The sequence below is a fragment of the Lissotriton helveticus genome, chromosome 4_1 (genome assembly GCF_964261635.1).
Source record: "Lissotriton helveticus chromosome 4_1, aLisHel1.1, whole genome shotgun sequence".
NCBI classification, from domain to species: Eukaryota; Metazoa; Chordata; class Amphibia; order Caudata; family Salamandridae; genus Lissotriton; species Lissotriton helveticus.
In genome coordinates this window covers 435,759,683-435,784,031 of record NC_136063.1, presented here as the reverse complement: position 1 = coordinate 435,784,031, position 24,349 = coordinate 435,759,683, and the positions used below count along the sequence as shown (strand labels likewise).

At 48.2% G+C, this 24,349-nt stretch overlaps 1 protein-coding gene across 1 annotated transcript in view; it reads right to left on the bottom strand.

Moving 5' to 3' along the window:
- The window catches only part of MTERF3 (mitochondrial transcription termination factor 3), a 233,996-nt gene that overhangs the window by 15,349 nt on the left and 194,298 nt on the right, over positions 1 to 24,349 (bottom strand). The window contains exon 8 of the mRNA XM_078687000.1: positions 21,584 to 21,745. Within this exon, the coding sequence (XP_078543126.1) occupies positions 21,584 to 21,745 (162 nt within the window). The remainder of the gene's footprint in view (positions 1 to 21,583; positions 21,746 to 24,349) is intronic.

Here is a 24,349-nt window from a genome sequence, read left to right as displayed (position 1 = left end):
TCCGGCGTTGGGGTTGGAGAGCTCTTTCACGATGTTGAAGAGTTCCTTGCTGTTGTGTGCGTTGTTGTCCAGTCGTTCCTTGAATGCGGTTTTCTTGGTGGCGTGGATCAGCTGGTGGTGTTTTCGGGTGGCGAGCTTGAGGGCAGTCATGTTGTCCGGTGTTGGGTCTCTACGCCAGGTTTTCTCGAGTGCTCTGCAGTTCTTCTCCACTGCCCTTAGACATAAGGGAAATCCTTCTGCTTAACACAGTGACCCTTGTCACTGTGGTATACTGCTGAGCTAACATTGCAGCTGAATTGTGCCAAGAGATCTTGCATGTGTTCTTAAAATTCAGGTGGGGTTCCAAACTCCAGCAAAAGGTTGCAGGAACATAAACAAGCATTTACAATGCAACGGTTTCGCCTTCGGAAAAGTTAGAGCTATTGGCATTGTAAATGACAAACTTTTTATTTATGTGTTGGTTTTGAAAACAGATAAATAAATGGCATGGTCATTTACAATGCCAATAGCTTACTCTGTCGCAAATGCGAGACGTATTGCAACGGAGGACGCTTTTTTAATCCATGTTTATAGCTTGGTTGTTAGCTGCTCACAAAGAGAGGAAGATACAATCTTGGCGCCCTTCAGTTAACTACATTCTGTCTGATCCTGGACAACTCACTTTTATCATCCTGGGCCTCACGCCATTTAAATGGCAAAATACGAATGCTTGGAAGGCGGCTGTTTACGCATGCCAGGTGCTATATAAGGTGGTGACATTTACTTTTACGCACCATGGAGCAGTACTAGGTATGGATGGGTACTCACTACTCACCGGAGTCGGGGGGTCTTCTCCGGTCCTTGCTGCCAGGCTGGACTCGGGGCACTTCACCCCCAGGCCAGGAAGAGCAGCAGGGGCAGCGTGATAATCCAGGTGGAAAGCATCCCTCCTGCTGGGGGCGGTGGTGTCCTTCGGGGTAGGTTTAGTTGCCAAACACGACTGACCCCTACTGGTGGGGGCGGGATGGTGCAGGAAAGAATATGAGATGTATAGTCGTAAAGAGGACAGAGGGCGGAAGGGTTCGGGAGCTGTGGAGGGGGAGAGTGGCCCTGAAGATGTAAAGGACCTGTGGAGTGAGGAGATGTAATTTTGTGGAGAGCACAGGAGTTATGGGGACGCTCTGGAGAGGTGGGGGTTAGACAGAGGAGCTGTAGAGCAGTAAAAGAGTTGTCGAGGGTAGAAGAGATGTGGAAGACGTAGAAGCTGTAGAGGCCAATGACATGCGGCGGGGCAGAAAGCGTGAAGACGTAATGTTGAGAGTTGAGGAAAAATGCAGGTGTACTGTACTGTGGATGAGTATACGAGCTGTGAAGGAAAACTGGCGATGTGGAGGGTCAGAAGAGGAACTGTAGAGCGATAAAGGAGTGTAGAGGAGCCGAAGAGCTGTGGAGGACGAAGGAAATGTGAGAAACTATAGAGGTGGTCCTGGAAGCGCTGGGTGAGTCTAGACCTGCAGGATCTTTGGGGCGCCGGGGGAGCTGTGGGGGCTGCGGGACCCGCACAGGAGCTGCAGAGCTGTGCTGGCTGAGGGCAGCAGCAGCGCAGAGCGCAGACACTCACAGCTGCTCTGCAGGAAGTGATCTCTCAGCCTCCCCCACCCCCTCCTTTTTTGTCTTCATTCCCAGGGATCATTAAACTCCAGCAGAGACCTCCAGGCGCAGCAGAAGTTAGTAATTAGGGGGGGAGCTGCCATGTGACCAGCAGGGGCTACACAAAGCCTGAGAACGACTCGCAGCCAAAGGGGACGGGGTGACTGGAAGCAGCGGCCGGGGGTGCAGACAGGGGACGGGAGCGCTGTCTGTCCGAGGGGGCGGTAAGAGGTTGTAAGTGGTGCACGTCCCGTGTCAGCGAGTGAGGTGTTGCCAGAATTCAGCAAGTTGACTACAAGGGGGGAGCAACAGTCCTTAGTAGGATGTCCGTGCGATGCATAGTGAGAGCTTACAATAGAAAGGGCTTAATCTCTTCCCATAAGGACAAAAGTGACCTAAGCCCTGTTACGGAGTCCTGCGTACAGTTCCACAGCTCAGAGACTGACAACCGTTCCACAGCTCGGAGTCTGACAAACCGTTCCACAGCTACTGCCCGGCCGCCATCTTCGGCGAAATGACCAAAACAAACCTTGACAAAATAAAAAATAAAATAAAAAAACACATCCGCCCACCGCCGCAATGACGATCGCAAAGGGGCGGAACGCGAACAAATAAATAAATAAATAAAATCGCCGGAACGCCCACAAATCTGCTCCGGCAATGACGGACAGATCTCTCTTCCAATGGCTAGCCTCCATTTATGGAGCTAGCCAATGGAAGAGCATGCAGGACAAAGCACCCGTACTGTTCTGACATAAGATTTCGCCTGCGCGAATGCTGCTGCGCAGCGCACGCCTGGCGAAACCTAAAAAGGTTTAAGATGAATAGAATTTCCAGTTGCAAGCATAAACGGACATACTCCGATTTACCAACAGATGATGGTTTTTACAATCTGTTTATTCACTTTCAAGCAATTAAAGAATGCTGGCAGAAATAAATACTTGGTATTGGACAACGCAGAGAAGGTAGCATTTTCAATTGCCTCAGAAGACATGGTTGGATCTTATCATCTATGGGGCGGGGGATGAATTTGTATTTGTAAACGTCTTTTATGATTGAAAAATATCGAATAAAGACTATTTTTGATTGATAAGTAGGTCCATCACACTAGTGTTAAGATAATTTTGAGGCTTAATATTTTTAATAGATCGGTTGGGAAATTCAACCATCTATAATACCATGGAACGGTGTAATCATTCTAAAATCTACAGTTCTTTTTTTAAGGTAACAAATCAGCCACTCATTAAAATGCACTTCCTGTACATTTTACATGTCTCCGCAATTCGAAATAGGAAGAAAGCCGGGTGGCAGAAAAAAATGACGTTTTCTAGCCCAGAGTAGGTCTGAAGAGGTGTTAATTCTATAGCAAAAACGCCCGACTACAGTTGCGAATTGCATTAGAAACCTGGTATGAAGAAGCCAGCGGAGCAGTTCTCAAACGACCCTCCCAGAAAAAAAAATATATACTTTCGAATTACTTGGTAAGCACAACAAGCGTACACATGGCGGAAACAAAGTTATCGAGGTAAAGCTTTGTAAATAAAGGGTGCAGTCTGTAACACTTACCTCGAACAAGAAGTTTAAAACAAAGTAGGGCAACACTGTATCACCCTATCCATGTGCATTTTAACAACTGAACGCCATATATATACGAATTTTGCATATATAGGTCAGAGTTTAGGCGTACATAAAATGTAACGTTAAAGATTCAAACTGCATCTTAATCCACTTAAATAAAGTATGAACCTATAATTAAAAATAAAAGTCACACAAAAACTCTTAATCAGGCGAGGTTGGTGAAATTACATCAGCTTGATTCACCATAAACACTTTTTCAGCAAATGAAGTCAAACGTAATTTCCCGAACCGCCTCTGTACTGCAGCCTCTGTTATTGTGAAATAGTAAATATTTGCTTAGGAGTCAGTCCATGACAGGCCGACGCGCTTCGGCCTGATGAGAGATCAACATTATCAGAGCGAGGACAAAGGCAATGACTGAACAACAGTTTGTTTGAAGTGACTGCAACATAATAAACGGCCTGTGGTCAGCTGGAAAACATTCAACTGTGTTTGACAAAGCGAAGCCGGAGGACTAAGCCAAGGCTGTGTCGCTCAAAACTATCGAAGCAGAATTGTGACGAGCCCATCAGAAGCTATCAGATCATTTTCATCAACACCCGCCGCTCCCCACCTCCAAAGGGGCAATGAGGGCGTGTTTGGTGATGCAAGCAGGAGGAAACGGTTCAGCTACCTGCGGAACCGTAAACAACACCCATTTGAACAACAGACTAGACAGAGCCCCAATGCATACCCTCAAAAGCAGTGGAATCGTCAATCCGGTAGCTGCACTTGTTTCTGTGCCAAGAGTAAACACTCCCTCCCCCAGCCACCCTTATGCACAAGCGATACCGCATGTTTCAACAGACACAATGAGGGCCCGCACCACCAATCACAGTAACGGGCCCCTCCACACCCCTAGCCCCCTCCTCACATAGCCACTCCTGCACCCTCTCCCCGCTTCCTACGACTAAGCTCTGAATGAGTGCGCCCCGCGCCCCCGATAATTGCACAAGCCACTAACTCACCCACCACACACACCCCCGCCTTGAGCTCGGCAGTGTGCGCGCGTGTCTAGCCTTGCCCCTCCTCAGGCCAGAGAAAGGAATGTTGAGGGCTGCAGCCCTGAGATCTCATGCCAACAACATAGGCCTTCGTACGCAGTGTAAACTGCCTTGGGTCACCAGGTGAGAATAAGCACCAACAAGCAAGGCCATCTATTGTATCTAATAGATGGCCGTGCTACTCTGCAACGGTCGCTCAGTCCTCCTCGGGTAGAATACAGACTGAAGCTCCCTGTTCGCGACACGTCTTACCTCAAGACAGCAGACACTGAGGACACGTCAGTACGTATGTTCTGCGCACATTTGTACATTCAGAATAGAAAACGAATCAAATACAGCCCACATATTACAGTAAAAACACAGTTGAAGGCAAGCAGACATGGACTGCAGTCTCCAAGGTTGCTTACCCGTCGAATAAACACAGCTCAACACGGGGTACAATTAGACATTCCGAATAAAAAATAAAAAAACTACTCATCTGTATGGTCCAGACGACAATCAATACAGAGCGGGAATGCACGATGGTAAGATGTACTGAAGCAGTATAAGGCAGTCAAGACCAAATGCCATGTCAGGGTTTACGATGAAGACTGAAGAAGGTTAGTCTTATAAAACAGGCCCAAAATAAACAGGGTGGGTTTTGCGCCCCAACCACAGAAAAGACTTGCAAATATGAATACTCTTGTAAGCTGTTCAGGAACGAGGCGGTCAGAGAGGCTCTCAGGGTGAGTCTTGGTTGATTACGATAACCCAGGTCTGCAATCGAGGATACTGGGAGAAGAGTCAACAAGATCCTGACAACGTTAGGAATCAGTGGCATAAAGACATTCAAATGTCTTATGTGAGAGTCAGGATCCTTTACAGTGCCTTGCGAGTTGTCAAACATCTCTATACTACATAGTGACAACAACCAGAACCCGGGAATGGCCGCTGGGGTTAAAAACGTATCCTCACGGTGTCTGTTAAACAGCGTGAATCTTTCCTGGACTTAAAAGTAGAGTCAGCCAGACCATTACACTGCCGTCAGGCGAAGCGCCCTGCGCTTCTAAAGCCTGGGTGGTGGTGTTTCAAGCTCCCTACTTTGCCTGATGCGGGAAGTAAATATGGTGGTGCCAGGTAGTGTGAGACCCGACTATTATCTTACTGGTGACTTATTAACCACTGGGAGCAAGGGAAGATCACGTAAGCTCCAGCAGTAACATAACTAGGTGCCTTTATAGTGCTCGGAAAGTCGCTAAGCCAGCCTTTTTTTTTTTTTAACGGCGAGGTTTCTTTAGGTGCTCGCTATCTTGAGAGGAATGGGCAAGGCCACCCAGCCAGCTGTTACAACGCTTTTTAGACCCGTCTCCCCGGAGAATCCTACACTCACCTTCATACACGATGAGGATGTGCAGGGTCCAGGGCTGGGCCGGACATGCGAGCGCCTGGCAGGGCAGCCACGGCATCCTCAGCGCGCCCCTGAGCCCGCGGCCACAGCCATCTCGAGCTGGTAGGGGAAGCGGCGGCTCTTGCCGGGCTCCCAGGGGTTCATCTTCTCCCGACGGGCTCTCTAACGGCTTATCGTGTGGCGGGACCGGTCACCCATGGCTCGTGCGCGGGATTGGCATTTACAGCCCCACCGCCTCCTCCAGCCTCTGCCGTTGAGATTCTAATATGTCGCTCGCTCTCAGGCCAGGCTCACCAAACGATCCCAGAGCCACACCAATCACAAGGAGGGGTGTTCTCATGCTCTGGGATAGGAAAACAAGAAGCCAGGCAGAAGTTCAATCCCCGGTTTTCAAACCGGCAACAGGTGGTCCCCAGTTGCAAGTCCTTCCTCTAGTTCTCTGAGGAAAAAAAAGGACTCGGAACAGAGCAACAAATTGTTTCCTAGCAAGACGTCACAGCCGTAGACATTGAAAAGAGACAACAATAACAGGCCTGTACTGACTGGACGTCACTACTTACGTAATGGAAAATCCATCTGCACTGGGAACTCTATCCAAGTTTGACAGTGAGAAAGCAGTTAGACGCCATTCTCAATGATTGCTTTATCATTCACATTACATTATTTATATCAGCAAACGAAGTCGAATTTCATTTTACCAAACCGCAGCTGGTTTGTATGTACGGTACGGAATACAGAAGAAAACAAGTCAGGTCCCGGGCCGGCAGCCAATCAGAGCGCGGCCCGGGAATGACGTCACGGGGGGTGTCCCGGGCCGGCAGCCAATCGCAGCGCGGCCTGGGACAAAGGGGCGGGGCTTAAAAAAGCACCAGAAACGCCCCCGAATCGCGTTTTCGAGAGAAAGCGCGATTGACAGCCTCTGCCTCCCAATGGCTAGCCTCCATTTATGGAGCTAGCCAATGAGAGGCAGAGGCGGTGCCAACATCCCTACTGTAGACAATAGTTTTCGATCTGGGAGTGGCACTTCGTGCCCCTCGCCAGGTCGAAACCTAAAAAGGCAGCAGGAGGATTTTAGGTACCTCAAGTTATCCTCTGCCACAAAGAGAAGCTGCCCATTTCTGAAGCAGAAGGATAACTTATATGTACCCCAAACTAATTATGCTTCATGGATGAACCTATACATTATTCTGCAGTAGCCACCCAGGCCGTTTACGTATTTAGTTGTCAAGACTTCTGGAGCTATGACAAAAAGCTGCATTCACAGACGCTAGTCAATCTCAAGGTACACATTTGTGTACTCTATTTTCTTGTACTCTGATTCAAATTCCTTTTAAAACATCCTTATATCAGCAAACATGCAGATATGGAATACTCTACCTTCAAGACATCACTGTAAATTTCTAAAGTGATATTTTTGGTACATGAATTTCAAACTACCTAATTCTTAATAATTGTTTCTTATTACTTCGGATCCTATTCCTTCCAGCGTTAAATAAGTGCAGCTCTGGCGGAGTACTGAAAAACCCTGATACAAGTTTTTTGTTTGCGCATGGTGTGTAGGACATGCACAAAAGAAAATCTGAAAGATTTAACAGTGAAAATGGGCAAAATTAGCACCGACATGAATTCCTGGTGAACATAGATTTTGACTATTTCTCGGTCTGACATTTTAAGAATTTTTAATTACGGAGTTATGTTGTAACTGCCTTTCACCCTTTTGGTAAAGAGCTACAATGCTCTGCACTTTACGAGTATTTTGTGGCACAAAATCTCGTTCTTGTGAGAATTTTTGCTAATGTGTCATTTTATCAAAAAAATTAAACACCACAAAATTTGATGAATGGTGTTGAAGAGTGTACCGTGAACGTCACAAGCTTTACGAACAAAAGACACAATGATTATTCTATCTAGAAAGTTTGGACACAATTTTGTTTCCAAAATATTTTGATTAATACATTTTTAGAAGTACATAACTTTGCAGTGCAAACAAAAGACATTGTGGAGTGATCAGTACACAGAATCAATTCGTGAGCAATACAATTACAGCTTAGTGTTCGCATAGCCCACATCTAACGGTTTTACTTTATTGCATGTGTCTTCATCGTAAATTCAGCTCCCTTTCCCCTTCGATTACTCTGTTAGTGGTGGTTGAGGTTCACCTGACTCATTCCCCACTTCCAATCGGTAATATCGTAGTCAGGGAACCCAGATCTTGGAACATTTCTAAGGGCAACCTCTAGCTTTATACATCACCTTTTCTGCCCCCATATAAAGGTCCATCCCTACTCTCCATTTGGACATTTTTGGAATGTTTGGGGCACCACTGTATTTGCTATGTCACTTTTAGCTACCAATAATCCTAGGTTACATAGAGTAAGAGTATGTCTGGGTATGTCCACATCTTAGGGTATACCTAAGCATCTCTCAGTAGTTGTGTCCCTATAATCTTACAGAGTTCCTCAAACAACTTGGCCCAATATGATTGTATATGGGAGAATTCCCACAAGGTATGAATGTATGTCCCTATATCCCTATCACATCTCAGACACTCCGCGTATTCCGCCCTTCCTATTTTGTGGAGGCGATGTCTATCGAAGTAGGCCTATGGAGGATTTTAAATTGTATCAGCCTTAGTCGTAATTTGATAGCCACCTCTCTTGGATACATTAGGGCTGCCTCACAGTCCACATCTTCCAGGTCTCCCTGGGTATTTTCTCATTTTGTCCTAAGTTCTTTTAAATTATCGGGGATGTTATTCATTAGATTTTAATATGTCCACAAGATGGCTTTCTCCGATATTTCTCCCATTAGCAGTCTCCCCTCTAGTGGTGCATATTCGGGTATATAGGTTGTGTCGTCCCTCTCTGCCCTCCATGCATGTTGTAATTGCAAGTATTTGTATCTTTGGTTGTCGCTGAGCTGGTACGTCTGTTGTAGCGAGCAAAAGGCCACCAGAGACCCTTCCTCTAGGCGGTCTCACAGTTTGGATACCCCATGCCTCAAATCCCTTAGTTTCCCTAGTTCCGGTAGGCGTGTGCCTTCCCAGATAGGGGTTTCTTTTGTAAGTGTCTTGTCCTATTTCATTTGCCTCCCAGTCCCTTTCCATGCCTCTATCGCTCTCTGGGTAACCGGTAGGAGATGTCAGATTCCCTTCCCCCATATATGTAATGAAGGTAGGAGTGTGATTTGAAATGACCTCTCTAAAGCATATGTCAGGTGGTCCTTCGGGAGGTGTCCCCATTCATTGATAGCGATCATGTGTGCCACGCGATAGTATGATCGTACGTCTGGGAGCGCTATCCCACCATTGTATTGCTTGCTTTAGAGTGTCTGGAGTGTGACCCTCAGGTTGACCCCCATCCCATAGTAGTGTGTGCACTTCCGCGTCTATAGTCTTAAATATTTTATCCGGTACCTTATTATATGTGTTTTGTAGAATGTATAGCAATTTCAGAAGTGTGATCATTTTGAACATAGTCGCTCTGCCTAGTAATGTCAGGGGCAGTCATCTCCATTGTTCAACATCCCCTTGGAATTCCGTTGTCATCCTCCGGATATTATGCTCAAGGCTCAATGAGACCTTGGAAGTTATATAGATGCCTAAATATTTAAATCCCTCATGTTCAACCTGCAGGTGGCTGGGGAATTCTTGTGTCTGTATAGGTCCCCCTGTTATGTAAAGTATGGATTTATCCCAGTTAATTTTATACCCTGCATGACAACTGTATTTTTCAAACACATGTAGTATGTTTGGGAGTGTCACAATGGGGTTGGTGATATAGCAGGATGTAATCGGTATATAATGAAATCTGTTTGTTGTGACTTGTGTGATTGTTTGCCTCAAATCCGCTTATATAAGGTTGAGCCCTAGCTCAGCACGCTAGCAGTTCTAATATTTATGGAAATATCAGGGGCGACAGCGGGCAGCCCTGTCTGGTGTCCCTTCCCACTGGGAACTCTATCGGCATAGCCCCATTGACCAGTACTCTTGCCCACAGTGCGGTGTATAGTAGCTCTATCCATGCCAGAAACCTAGGACCAAATCCAAACCTCTGTAGCGCAGGTCTCTTGAACAGCCAGTGCATGGCGTCACAAGCCTTTTCGGCATCTAGGACTAGGAGAGCATGGGAGCCTGTTCTATTTTTGACCTCATCTAGCCAGTTCAATAGCCAACGCAGATAAAAACCCTTATCTCCCTGGCATGAATCCTGATTGATCTGCATGAATAAGGGAGGTAATAACCGGCAATAACCTTGTCGCTAAGATAGTGGCCAGCATTATAGTTTATGTTTAGAAGCGATATCGGTCGGTAAGAGCCACATTCCGTAGCGTGTTTCCCTGCTTTATGAATGACTGCCACGGTGGCTGTCCGAAGATCTGGTGGAAGTATGCCCTCAGTTTGTGCTTCCAGGACCATTTGCAATAGGTATGGGCTTAGTAGGCTAGAGTTCATCTTGAAGAATTCCGCTGGTGGCCCATTGGGCTCTGGGGTCTTTCCGGATTTTATCTACCCACTGCTGTCACCACTTCTTCCAGGGTCGTCTTTTTTTTTGGGACAGGGAGGGAAGGTTAATCGTGCTAAGATAAAGCTAGAGATCTTCTGCCAAGGTTCTGGCTCTATATAGATCTGTATAGTTGCTCGCAAATGCATCTGCTATATCTTGCGCTGTCGTTCGTATTTGGTCCCCTTTATGTATGGCAGACACTCACCTGGTTTCTCTCTTCTTCCTGCCAAGCCCCACCAGCAGTCTCTCGGCCCTATCTCCAGTCTCGTACATGCAATATCTTGCATTGTGGTTAGCATTTTGTCCCCTTTATGTATGGCAGACACCCACCTGGTTTCTCTCTTATTCCTGCCAAGCCACGTAAGTAGTATCCCGGCCCTATCTTCAGTCTCGTACATGCGATGGTGTGTGGCCAGGATAAGTGATTTTGCCTCTTGGCGGGCTAGCGCCTGATTCCCTGCATGTGACTTATATCTGTTGTAAAAGGTACTGGTCTGTGTCTGGGCCTACGCCTCTTTCCAGCTCTAGGAGCCGATTTTCAAGGGCTTCAACCTCTTGAATCGCTTTTTTTCTCTTATAGGCTATTGTACTTGGTGCCCTGTCTCTAAGTACAGGTTTGAAAGCCTCCCATAAGACCACTGCCCCCTGGTTTTTGTGGAAATATAGGTCTGAGCCTTTCCTAATGTCTGCGTCTCTGAGGCCCCAGGCATTGAGCCTCCAACTATTGCATGTTTTTCGGGGTCGTCCTCTGACTTGGAGCCACAGGGGGAGTGGTCGGACAGGCCCCAGGCTAGGTAGTCTGCTTTAACGACCGTACCTATTTCCCCTGCCGGACCCAGAAGGTAGTCCAATCTGGAGAGGGCTTTGTGAGCTCCTGAGAAGTAGGAGTAGGTGTAGTCTAAGGGGTGGTGTTGACAGCAGAGGTCAGTCAGGCCTAAAGTCTGTATGATTCTGGCCAGTGGTGTGGTCCCCTGTGATCGGTTCTCATGCTCCTACGGTCCATAAAAGGATCCACTACATCATTAAAGTCTCCTCCTACTATGTGGACGGAGGAGTCAGAGTCCAGTAGGATCTCCGCCACCTTATCCAGGGTCTGCTGTTGCAGCCTTGGGGATGCGTATACACTGGCCAGGGTGAGTTACCGTCTTCCCCAAGTGCCCTGTACTGCAGTGAATGTGCCATTGGGGTCTGCCCAGGTTTTATGTATACAAAAGGGTCTTGTCTTTTTAATTAGGATGGCAACGCTCCCTCCCCCTAGATCCCGATGAGAATCCCGCATGTAAGAAGGATGATGCAATGGATGCCCCTGAGGTGCGTTTCTTGGATGAAGACTATATCTGGTTTCAGTCTCTTAAAACAATTGACCACTAGCCTCCTCTTAATTTTATGGCCCAGGCGTTGCAATCCACGTGATTACAGAGTACCCTTTCTAATTTTCTGATTGTTGTGTCGGTTCTGTCACGGTTCTTGTATGTGCGATGTCTAAAGTGCGGATTTGTCTCTGTACGCTGTACCGATGTCTATTTGTTCTATAACATACCCAAAACTGACTCCCTCCTGTTTCTTCAAGCTGGTAGTACCTTTTTTTTTTTTTAAACTTTTTATTATATAAAACAAAAGGAAACAACACATCAAACATACAATCAAGGCAATACAGTAATAATACAGCCATTAGGTCTGCGCTCAAAGAGAACGGGAGATACATAATCACAGGAGAAAAGATTCTTTGAATACAGATGAGGGGAGGGCGCCAAAGGTAAAATTGCATATAAACAGCACAATATACCACAGCTAGAAGGAATGTAGGTCAGGGCGACTGGGAAGGACTAGGAATAGCAGTGAGTGGGGGCGTACAGATATCTCCACGGTATGAGTTCCACGGGTTCCAAATCTTCCCCCATTTTTTGGGCCTGCCTCTTGCCATATACACTGTCTTCTCTCTGAACATGCACCAGTCCAGACTCTCTTTCCAAGCAGTCACTGTAGGCGGCCTCGGGGACCCCCACAACTGTGCAATATCCCTCTTCGCAACCATATTGGCCAGAGTCACCCTCCGAAGCTGTGACACGTCATAATCATTCGGACCCCACACATTCAATAAACATTGTCGGGCTTCCGGCATCATCACAACACCCGTTACTTCATCCATCACCTCATGTATACGTTTCCAAAATCGCACCACCTCAGGGCATTCCCATATGATATGGAAATAGGTGCCAAGGAGACCACACCCACGCCTACACATGCCATCCGTGGAATAGCCCATATGGATCAGACGGGGACCGGTGACATAGATTCTGTGGAGGATCTTGAGTTGGACCAGACTGAGGCGGGCCGGAATCACCACTTCCCTGGGAGAGGAGATCGCGGACTGCCAGTCCTCATCATCCAGTTCAATACCATCAGCAATCCAGGCTTCACGAAGGCGATCGAGCAGACTCGATCGGTCATTAATCATTTTCTTATAGAACAGCGAGATAGTACTGTCTGGCACATAACCGTCTAGTACACGATCTTCGAGGGGGGAGGAATCCGGAATATCACTACCCACTGGCAACACAGAGTTCAGAGCATGGCGCACCTGGACATAACAACATGTTTCCCTGTCACTCAGCTTATACTCTATTTGCAGATCCGAGAAGGCCTTCACCCCTCCTTTAACCCAGAGATCACGCACTTTACTAATACCGATCATGTCCCATTTGTCAAATCCCTTCGTCTGCCATAGGCCACCCAACTTCGCAGAGGCATAGAGCGGAGTTGCACCAGTTAATTTATCACTCCAGCCCATAGCCGCCATTGCGCTATGCCATACCCGCACGGTTATAGCGGTAGGTCCCGAGAGTTGTGAACGGGAGGGTCCCGAATATAGTGCCCTGTAGTAATCACCACCCGGTAGCAGCCACTTATCCATTTCAAATGCTGGATTCAACGGCGGGCCATACATCCCGTGGTTGATGGCGGCAAGGTGGGAGGCCCAATAATACCTACGAATATCCGGGAGCGCTATACCGCCATCATACCAGGGAAGTGTCAATTTTGGAAGAGCAATGCATGAACGTCCGTCCCATATTAATTGCCTCTGCAACGATTCTACTTCCCGAAAATATTTCGACGGGATGACATCAAAACTATTCTGAAGTGCGTATAGGAACCGCAGTAAGGACATCATTTTAAAAAGGGCCGCACGCCCTAGGGGAGATAGCGGTAATTTACGCCAACACGCTACATCGGAGCGCAACCTTTGGAGTGGGGGGAGTAAATTACGTTCATAGCGAACCGCCGGATCCAACGAGATAAACACACCCAAGTACTTAAAGCCAGACTAGCGATAACTGGATGGGACAGCCCCACGGCAAACGAGGGACATCCCCCGCAAGTACATAAACGTAGGATTTCGACCAATTAATGATAAGGCCCGAGTTCTTCCCGAAGGAGTTAAGTACGTCAAACAATACGTTGAGCGATTTTTGGGGAGATGTAAGGTATAATAAAATATCATCCGCGTATAAGGAAATGCGATCTTCGAATTCCGGCGTCCAGCGTATACCTGTCAGCGAAGGTTCCCACCGTAGCCAAGCGGCGAGTGGCTCCAACGCCAGAGCAAAGAGGAGCGGGGACAACTGACAACCCTGCCGCGTGCACCTCCCAAGAGTAAAAGGTACGGAGACACGGCCATTAACCACCACCTGTGCCAGTGGCGTTTCATACAGGAGTTTGACCCAACCAATAAAACCAGCGCCAAATCCAAATTTGGCGAGTACCGCCCAAAGATAAGACCATTCGATTGTATCAAAGGCCATCGTGGCGTCCAAGGCCGCCAAGATGGCTGGTTCACGCAGCGTCGGGGCCCTCGCGAGAACACCATGCAAACGTCGCAGATTCAATGCCGTGTTACGGTGCGGGATAAAACCCGATTGATCCGGATGAATCAGGTCGCCAATGACCGTAATCAAACGATTAGCAAGCAGTTTGGCGAGGATCTTGGGCTCCGCATTTAAGAGCAAAATAGGTCTATAAGACGAGCAGCGATCCCGTGGTTTACCCTACTTATGGATCACCACAATAGTCGCCAAGACGCTGATCTCTGGGGAGGGAGCCACTGTTTCGCGCAGCCAAAAACATATCACGGAGATAGGGAGCAAGAGTATCAGGGCGTAATTTATACAGTTCAACAGGAAGGCCATTGGGACCCAGAGCCTTGCCGGAACGAATGGAGCGTAGCGCGAGAGCCACCTCATCCACAGAGGGCGTGGCATCCAAATAGTCACGATCCGAGTCCGACAAACATGGAAGTGCTATATCTCGAAGCAACAACTGCGAATCCTCCTCGGGTCTGTCAGACACCGAGGTATAGACCTCCCGAAAGTAATAAGCAAAGCATTCAACAATTTCAACAGGGTCCGTTACACGCACACCACCACATGTCTCAATCACCGGAACCACTCGACTCGCTCTCTCCCTTCTGTCCAGCCAGGCAATCAATTTTCCTGCTTTATCACCCACATCATATAGCCGCCCCTGCTGTTCCCTACTCATCGTCTTTGCCGCATCAGTAACCAAAGTTTTATATTCTAATTGTTTAAGGCGGAGGACATGTAATGCTTCTCGAGACGCCCTCGTTCCAATGCAGTCTCCAGGTCTGTGATTTCAGTTTCGAGCTGAACAGTTGCCTCATTCTTACATTTCTTAGCACACCCCACCAAAGACAATGCCTGTCCCCTGATCACAGTCTTAAAAGCTTCCCATAACGAAACAGGCGAGGATACAGAACCAGCATTTTCAGTAAAATACAGACCAAATGATTTAATCAATTCAGTGCGAGTTTTAGGATTAAGAAGATACCAGGGGTTAATCGGGGCTACCCTCCCTTCCGCGCCGATGCGGAGATTAAAATGAAACCAAATAGGGGAATGGTCTGATATACCCCGGGCCAAGTGTCTAATCTCTCCGATCGAGGGGGACAGGGCAGCCGGTATCAGGATATAATCCAATCTAGAAAGACTAACATGAGCTCCCGAATGGAAAGTAAACTGTGTTTGCTCTGGATGCATTAGTATCCAACAATCTATAAGTCCCAACGTTTCCAGGAAGTCACCCAACCAGGCTTGCGCAGCAGGAAGATCTCGGGGCGGATATCGGTCTATTCTGCCAGAAATTACGGATTTAAAATCACCACCCAATATCAAAACACCCTCCGGGAGACCCAGAACCATCCGCACCAGGTCCGTAAATGTCGTGGATTGTAAGCCCGGGGGGGACATACACCGACACCAACGAAATTGGTTTTCCCTCCCACCGTCCAACAAGTGCAACATATCGACCCCTGGCATCAAGGATCACATAATCAATCTCGAGGGGGAGGGAAACCCTAAGCAAAATACCCACTCCTCTAGAACTAGATGTAAATCCGGAATGGGCAGCAAGACGATAACCCTGTCTATTAAGAGCGTGACAAGTATTTCCTATTGAGTGAGTCTCTTGTAGCAAAACGACATCAGGCGAAAGGCGCCGCAACAGCTGCATAACCACCCCTCTCTATATCCGATCACCCAACCCATTCACATTCCAGCATAATACCCTCAACCCTCTACCCCCCATCCAGGTCCACAATGAACTCCCATCGCAAAACGAGCATCACACCAATGTCAAAGATAATGAAAGTACCTTGCCTTGAAAAAGAAAATACAAACAATCCCAAAACATGTCCCTCCCTCCCCCCAAGGTTCCCAACACAACTCCCCCCCACCCTGCACCCCTGCACCGACTCAAAAGCCACCCCAATTTGCAGTGTGCCTGTCGCCCTAACACTTATAAACAAAGAACTAATCTACACAAAGAAAACCCCAGAGGAGGAAAGGGTACCGCCAGCCCCGCTACCCTCCAAGATACGAATGGAATGATCAAAGAAGTCAGTGAGCCTCAGCTGGTCACGTGGAATAGTGTTCCGGACACAGGCACCATAATCATTCTTGGTTCATCAGTCCCCCCTCAGCACCACCAGCATGTTCCTGGCCAGCACGGCGAGCCGGCAAAGTGTCCAACCAATCACTCGCTTCCTCAGGCCTGACAAAGAAGAATGTTCGATTGTCATATTCAACACGCAGCCGGGCCGGGAATAACATAGCGTATTTTAGTTCCAAGTCTCTTAGTCGCCGTTTCACCCCTTGAAATCCCATTCGTCGTTTCTGGACCGATTGAGAAAAGTCCGGATAAAAGTTCACAGCAGCGTTCTCGAACTGCGTAGGGCCGCTCGTCCGTGCCGCCTGCAAAATGGCATCGCGATCTCTAAAATTGAAGATCCGTGCAATAATCGGACGGGGAGGAAAACCGGGCTTCGCCTGTCCCCCTGGCACTCTGTGTGCACGCTCGATGGCAAAGAATTTGCTCAGGCCTTTGGGTGCAAGATGATTAAGAATGAGGTCCTCCACTCGAAGATCAGTGGCGAGTGAACTAGAATCTTCCGGGACCCCAATAATACGCACGTTGTTGCGCCGTGCACGGCCTTCAAAATCTTCAAAGCGACGAGCAAAAAAGTCATTAGCAGATCTAAGGTTGCGCACTTCTGTTTGCAAGTCGGACACATCCGTGGTAAGGCTGGATGTCTTTAGGTCCAATGACTTCACCTTCTCGTTCGTCTTGGCCAAATCAGTTCGAATGAGGTTAACATCAATAGCCACCATGTCCAACTTCAGAGCCAAGGCTTCATACTGTTGGCCAATAGAAGACTGAATACCAGCAATGGCGCCCATCACGTCCTGTAACGTTAATTCCGCCAAGGCAGCAGGATCGTCGACAGCCTCCTCCCGGGTCTTAGGTGCGCCACCAGGGGAGCCTTTAGAAAGTGTGTAGCGATCCATGACATTCGTCTGGGTTGAACCCCCACGGGTGGTGGTCTTGACTTTCCGTTTCTCACTCTCAGGCTTGCCCGTCATGGCGAGCCGGCTACCCCGGAGGGAGGCTTGGGATCTGGTCCAAATGGCTCCTCAAAATTCACACACAAGAATACAGGAGGCGAAGTTGAGCCAATGTGAGTCCACAGCCAAACAGTCGCTAGCTCGAAGCTCAATGAGCTGGCATCGGAACTCGTTCAATCCACAGACACACCGCAGATAAGAGACAGTGCACTGGAGAAACGAAACTGAAAGTGAAGTGAGGCTGTGGTCTGATCCCCTCAGGCCGTTGTTGTTGAATTACGACCTGGGCACTGCTACAACTCAAGGTCCAGGCTGTTCCATGGTGAAGGCCGCAAAGTTCAGGACGGCAAAACTCAGGGACCCTGTGTCCGATTTCGACCCAAAAACCTGCTAGTACATCAGCCGGGTTGTGTCTTCAAAGACCTTCCATCAAATCAGGATATTATCCAGGATAAATGCGGGAGGCAGCGAAGCACCTCAGGAGCCCTGTGCCTACGCGGCCATCTCGGATGCACGCGAAGCTCCTCCTCGCTGGTAGTACCTTTAATCCCTTCCCTCCTTCCCCACTCTCTCCCACTCCCATGCACCTATCCCAAACTTTCAACATGACAACTGTGTTGTAGGTTAAGCTTGAGAGGCCTGTAGCCCCACCCTTCTTCTTTAATACAAAACCAACAACTCAACTATTGGTGTGTCGAACTAATAGACACCCAGACCCTTCTGGCAAGTGACGTCTTACTCCTCTTTTCGGCTTCCAACTGGCCTGTTTATGTCATACTTCCTCGCTTTCTATGTGAGTTACTTGCAGGAGATTTTCTCTTGGTGCTGTGTCAGGTTCCAGGTCCTCTAGGCGGGTAATCTTTTGCAAGAGTGGGTAATCACTGTCTGTTCCCGTCGAGTGTTCTAAATCCGATGGGTCAGAAGTGGCTTGTCATCTTAGTCGGCCTTTATGGTCTTTCCTCCCTGTCTTAACTTGTGATTGGCCAACTTTCAGAGTCTGAGGTGCATTTCTTTTCCTCTGAGGATAGGCAAGTTGAGCCCTGGCTCAACTTGCCTATTCACCTTGAACCACGCTTTAGTTTCAGTCTTTGTGGTCGGGGTACTGTGTCGGGGGGTCGGCCAAGTGAGGAACTCCTGTCGATTCACTCCATTTCTGTATAAGAGGACATTCTTCTATCCAGTTCCAGGCTTCCTCGGGTGTTTGGAAGAAGAAGAACGCATTAGTCTGGAAAATTATCTTTAGTTTTGCTGGAAAGAGTATGTATTGGATGTGGAGATTTCGTAGCTTTTCTTTGATAGAGTCAAATGTTCTCCTTTGTTTCCAAACTTCTCGACAACAGTCCAGAACGCCATTATTTTAGTGTTATCGAGACGGATTTCTCCTGCTCGCCTCACTTCGTGGAGTATCAGGTCCAGGTCTTGGTAATTCCAATAGCGGGCAAGTAGCGGCCGTGGGGGCGTCCCTGAAGAGAGCTTCATGTTAGGCATCCTGTGGGCACATTCAACTACGAAGCAAGGTGAGAACTGTGCTTTTGGGAGTGTCTTTAAGCCATTTATGTAGAAAGGTTGCCACATCCGCTCCTTCAATTCCTTCAGGGAAGCCTATGAAGCGTAGGTTGTTTCTACATGTGTGATTTTCCACGTCGTCCACCTTCCAGGCTATCTCCCTCATGGATGCAGAGAGATTAGTAACTTTCTTGCGCAGAGTGTGTGTAACACCTTTTACTTCCAATATACAATGTTCTGCTAATATTACTTTTCAAGCTATGTTGCGTAGATCTTGTCCGAGTACAGTAACATCAGTGCGGACTTCCTCTATTTTATTTTCCAATTCTTCTCTGGAGGATTGCATCACCTGCAGGAGGATTGCATTGTCTGGCATTTCTATTCCGGTACCCGCTTTCTCTAGGGAGGAGGGAGGGAACAACTTTTGAAAATGTGTCCTTTTTCCCCTGTATCAGTGGTTTCTACTCCTTGTCTCTGGCCATTAGGGATAATTGCAGTCAGGGTGCTGCTAGAAAGTGGACTATCGGTCCTGGTCTTGTCCCACCCCAGGGCCCTTTCTTGGACAGTTTCTTCCTGATTAGTGTATCAGCTGCCCTTGTCATCAAATGCATGCATATCTATTCCGGCTTCCTCTGTGTCTCTTGTGGGTGTCTCTTGGCCTTGCCAGGTGTTTTATTGTCTCAGGCTGGTCTCTAAGTGCAGCCTCCAGTTTCCCTCTGGTCTCTCGTCACTTGAAGAGGTCTTTCCGCCTACACATTCTCGGGCTATCCCTCCCTGTTTTCGATAGGTCGGGTTGGGTCTTTTTTCAGCGGAGTCGTGACTTCCACCTATTTAATATCGGTGTTGTCCCGGTATTGTTTTCTCAGGACTCCAGGTCCAGTGGTGGGTCACTGAGTCTCATGTGTATGCATCTCTTCCATTCCCAGGGTACGATAAAAGTGGGTCCACGTCTCCATTGCTTCTTCGAGACAGGCGGTTTATTCCTAGTGAGGAGTGGTGCTGGGGCGGAGTCTGAGACCTCTGAAATGGTGTCAACTCATGGTAAGTTGTTTGGTTTCTGTGTCGTTCACCAACACACTACCACCGTTTTCACCACGCTGTCACTGGCCTTAGTAATCTCCCCGGTTAACCTTCTGGGTCCCTCTTTTCGTGGCAAGAATCTTGTCACCTACACTCTTCTGGGTGTCTCCTGCAAGTTTTCCCCACCTTCGTGGTCAGCCGTTCTGAAGTCAAGATTCCATTTCCCAACCTAATCAACAATGAGTTCTGGGGGGGAAAACGTAGTTTAGGTTCTGACCAATGGTTGTCTTCTGCTGCCAAGAGTCTTAGGGTTACCTCCATGACATTTTTTGTTAGAATATGGGTCACCTGCATACGCTTGATCGGAGCTCTGCTGTTTTGTTAATTGGCTTCTGACACTTGTGGTCTCACCACTCCATTGTCGGATCAGATCCCATTACCGTGGGATGCCCAAAATTTTGGACGCCTGTAGTGAGCCGATTTCGGATTCCCTCCTTCCGGTGCTGGACTGCGGGTCTCCCGCACTAGTTCCTCTTCCAATCTGACGGCTTGGCGTTCGAGGGCATAGATCTCATAGCGTCCTCTGGCGGAGGTACACCTGTGGTCCCCGCTTGCACAGTCGCTCCTGTGGGACTGCGTATTCCCGGTCCTTTTGCCCGCCTGATACTGTTGCTGTGTCCCGCAGTGATCTGGTGTTCCAGTATGGTGGACTTTCCCACTCTGTGCGCTTCACTGAGTACTGCTAACGTGGCCGTCTATGTGTCCGCTTCCGGGCTCAACTCTCTAGCACGAGCGGAGTCCTCCGTGCGCCGCTGCCATTGGGAGTCACGGCCTACTGTTCGAGCTTGATCTCGCTACCGCTCGCTGATCTCCCCTTGTGTGATTTCGCCCCGATATTTCATTCTCATAAGTGTTGTTTCCTCTTTCATTATCAATTTGCGGGTTGATGGGGCTATGAAGGCAGGATATGAGATAGGATATTTGCGGGGCTGTCGGAGCTCCCGTCGGACATGTCTAGTCCGCCATGCTGCTGGCCAAGTCAAAAAGCAGGGGCACAGTTAACATATTTCCATACTATGACTTAAAAATTATGTTGCAATTAGCATCCATCATAATGCATATACAAGAAATACTGAAAAGTCATTGGTGACCAACACTGATTAAACAGGATATACCCGGATGATGTAAACCAAGTCAATCATAAAATCCTGCACTTGTGAAATTAGGATAGAGTTAAATGGTATAAATGATGGCCTGTCAGCAATAGGGCAATACCATGTGCCAGAGCAAAAATACCATGAAAATAAAATCTCAAAGTTCTGCTCATTGTGTAATAAGAAAAGGAACAACAAGATGCTCCAAATCTAATCTATGGGTTTCAGCCAGGGTAAAATATGGTGTCATCTCCCTATTTCTGCTAAGCACATACTAGGGAATGGAGAAAGCTCATTTTTTCAATTATAAATGTAAGAACTCTGTCAGAGAGTAAAAACTCTTTATGTAATATGACCCGACTTAAAACATGTTTGCTCATTTTTTTATTAAACAATAGACACTAAAGATGAAAATGTGATTTACTCCAATTTTAAACTTGTCTAGGTACAAGTAATATGGCACTTAGTTATTGTATATTATCAAGTGATAGGACTCAATGCCACATAATACTTACACAAATAAACGTTATTTGGATGCACAATTAGGAAACCTCATCGCGTTTAATTGGACACTTTTTAATTGGCTGTAGATTAATGCTGTAAAATTTTTTTGAAAGTCCCCAAATGTAAGCCAATTGTTTCTGAGGTTATTGATCAAGGTCGCTTGAAGAGAACACTCACCCCTAAGCAGGTGGGGTAGGCTTGCTACCAAATGTGTTAGTTGTGGCACTCGCTCACTTCCACCAAGGGAGCATCCAGCGCATCAAGACGTCAAGCCTGCAGTCGTACTGTGAAAATATGTAAACTCGCAGCCCATAAGACAACTCGGTATTATTCACTTTACCTGAGGGAATTTTGCAATGCAGTGATGAGGAATTGCCATGTGGTTGTGAACAAAGTCAAACAATTCTGTCAGCCTCCTCTTGTTTCCAGTTAGAATCTTTGGAACGTGCGTTATCATGTGCTGTATTTCATTCTCACGAAAACCCATTTCAATTTGGCACACCTGAAAAACAATGTGATTAAATATTTGACTTCTTTACAATGTAGAGAAACGATTTTTTTAATCCGCTAGAAACTAATACATTTCTTTTACTGCTTCCTGTGTGAAAGATTACTCCATAACTTTATTGACATATAACCAAGTGCCATAGCTTAGAAAGGCTTTACCTTTGGTCAAATTCAATTTCTTTGTGTTAAAATTGCTATTTGTTTTTAGTTTCGGGTGAAGTTTTTTTTCTTAAGTGTATTACAACATTCTGTTCGGTGATAAGCCCAGGAAGTAAAAGAAGGTCACAGCCTGAGAATTCTTTTCTGAATGTGACTGCTGATATTTGAAAAATGGACTGGAAAATAAGTAGGCGTCGTTGATATCAACAGGTAGGGTGCAGGTAAAATGCTGGTTTTGTGTTCTGTGTGGGTCTTACAGTGTGTGCCCTTTTTAGGTCTCGCCTGTCAATGCGCATGCGCATTGAGCAGAGCGAGACTATAGGGGCTTAAACAGAGCTTACCTAGACTGGCGATTTGATGCAGTGCACGTGTACTTTTAACTCAATGCGCAAGCGCAATTAGTTAAAACGCGTGCACAGCATCAAATCGTCAGCTTGGTGCCGCCAGCAGCTCTTCCCGCTCCGCCCCCTGCTGCATCAAAGGCTTTGCGCTCTGACTCAGCCCAGCCATTCTCCTCCCCTAATTACCCCCTGCTGCATCAAAGGCTTTTCCACGGCCGGCCGTGAAGGCCATGCTTTCAGTTTCACGGCCGGCCGGCCGTGTCTTCTTTTCTTTTTTTTTTACATTAATTGAATGCGCTCACAGCTGCAAGCCGGCCGGCCATGCTTTCAGTTTCACGGCTGGCCGGCCGTGTCTTCTTTTCTTTTTTACATTCATTGAATGCGCTCACAGCTGCAAGCCGGCCGGCCATGCTTTCAGTTTCACGGCCGGCCGGCCGTGTCTTCTTTTCTTTTTTCATTCATTAATTGAATGCGCTCACAGCTGCAAAGGTCTGCGCCCTCCATCACTGGTAATCTCCCCATCTCTTGCCCACAACGAATGGATAACCAAAATGTATAAAACCGCCTCATGAGTGCTGCAAAGCCCACGGCCCCCCTCCCCTCCGACAAACTTTAAGAAATCCAGGAATGCTGCTGATTTCATCTCAGTCGTTAAGAGCCCGCAGCGTCTCAGAACCAGCTTGCTTTTTTTTAGTCATGCCATAAGTATGCGCTATATCCACATCCACATCCACCACCACTTCCACCACCACATCCACCACCACCACATCCACCACCACCACATCCACAACCACCACATCCACCATCACCACCACATCCACCACCACATCCACCACACCCACCACCACCACATCCACCCCCACATCCACCGCATCCACCACCACCACATCCACCACCACATCCACCTCATCCACCATCACATCCACCATGACATCCAACGCCACATCCACCACCACATCCACCACCACCACATCCACCACCACCGCATCCACCACCACATCCACCACACCTACCACCACCACATCCACCACCACCGCATCCACCACCACCACATCCACCACCACATCCACCACCACATCCACATCCACCACCACAACATCCACCACCACCACATCCACCACCACCACATCCACCACATCCACCACCACCACATCCACCACATGCACCACCACTGCATCCACCACCACATCCACCACCACTTCCACCACCACATCCACCGCATCCACCACCACCACATCCACCATCACCTCCACATCCACCTCCACATCCACCACCACATCCACCACCACCACATCCACCGCATGCACCACCACCGCATCCACCACCACATCCACCACCACATCCACATCCACCGCATCCACCACCACCACCACATCCACCATCACCTCCACATCCACCACCACATCCACCACCACATCCACCATCACATCCACCGCTACATCCACCACCACCACATCCACCACAACCACCACCACTATATCCACCACCACCACCCCATCCACCACCACCACCGCATCCACCACCACCACCACATCCACCATCACCACCACATCCACCACCACATCCACCATCACCTCCACATCCACCATGACATCCACCTCCACATCCACCATGACATCCACCGCCACATCCACCGCATGCACCACCACCGCATCCACCACCACATCCACCACCACATCCACATCCACCGCATCCACCACCACCACCTCCACCATCACCTCAACATCCACCACCACATCCACCACCACATCCACCGCTACATCCACCACCACCACACCCACCACCACCACCCCATCCACCACCACCACCACCACCGCATCCACCACCACCACATCCACCGCATCCACCACCACCACCACCACATCCACCACCACATCCACCACCACATCCACATCCACCTCCACATCCACCTCCACATCCATCTCCACATCCATCTCCACATCCACCATGACATCCACCGCTACATCCACCGCCACATCCACCGCCACATCCACCACCACGTCCACCCCCACATGCACCACCACTACATCCACCACCACCACATCCACCACAACCACCACCACATCCACCACCACATCCAACACATCCACCACCACTTC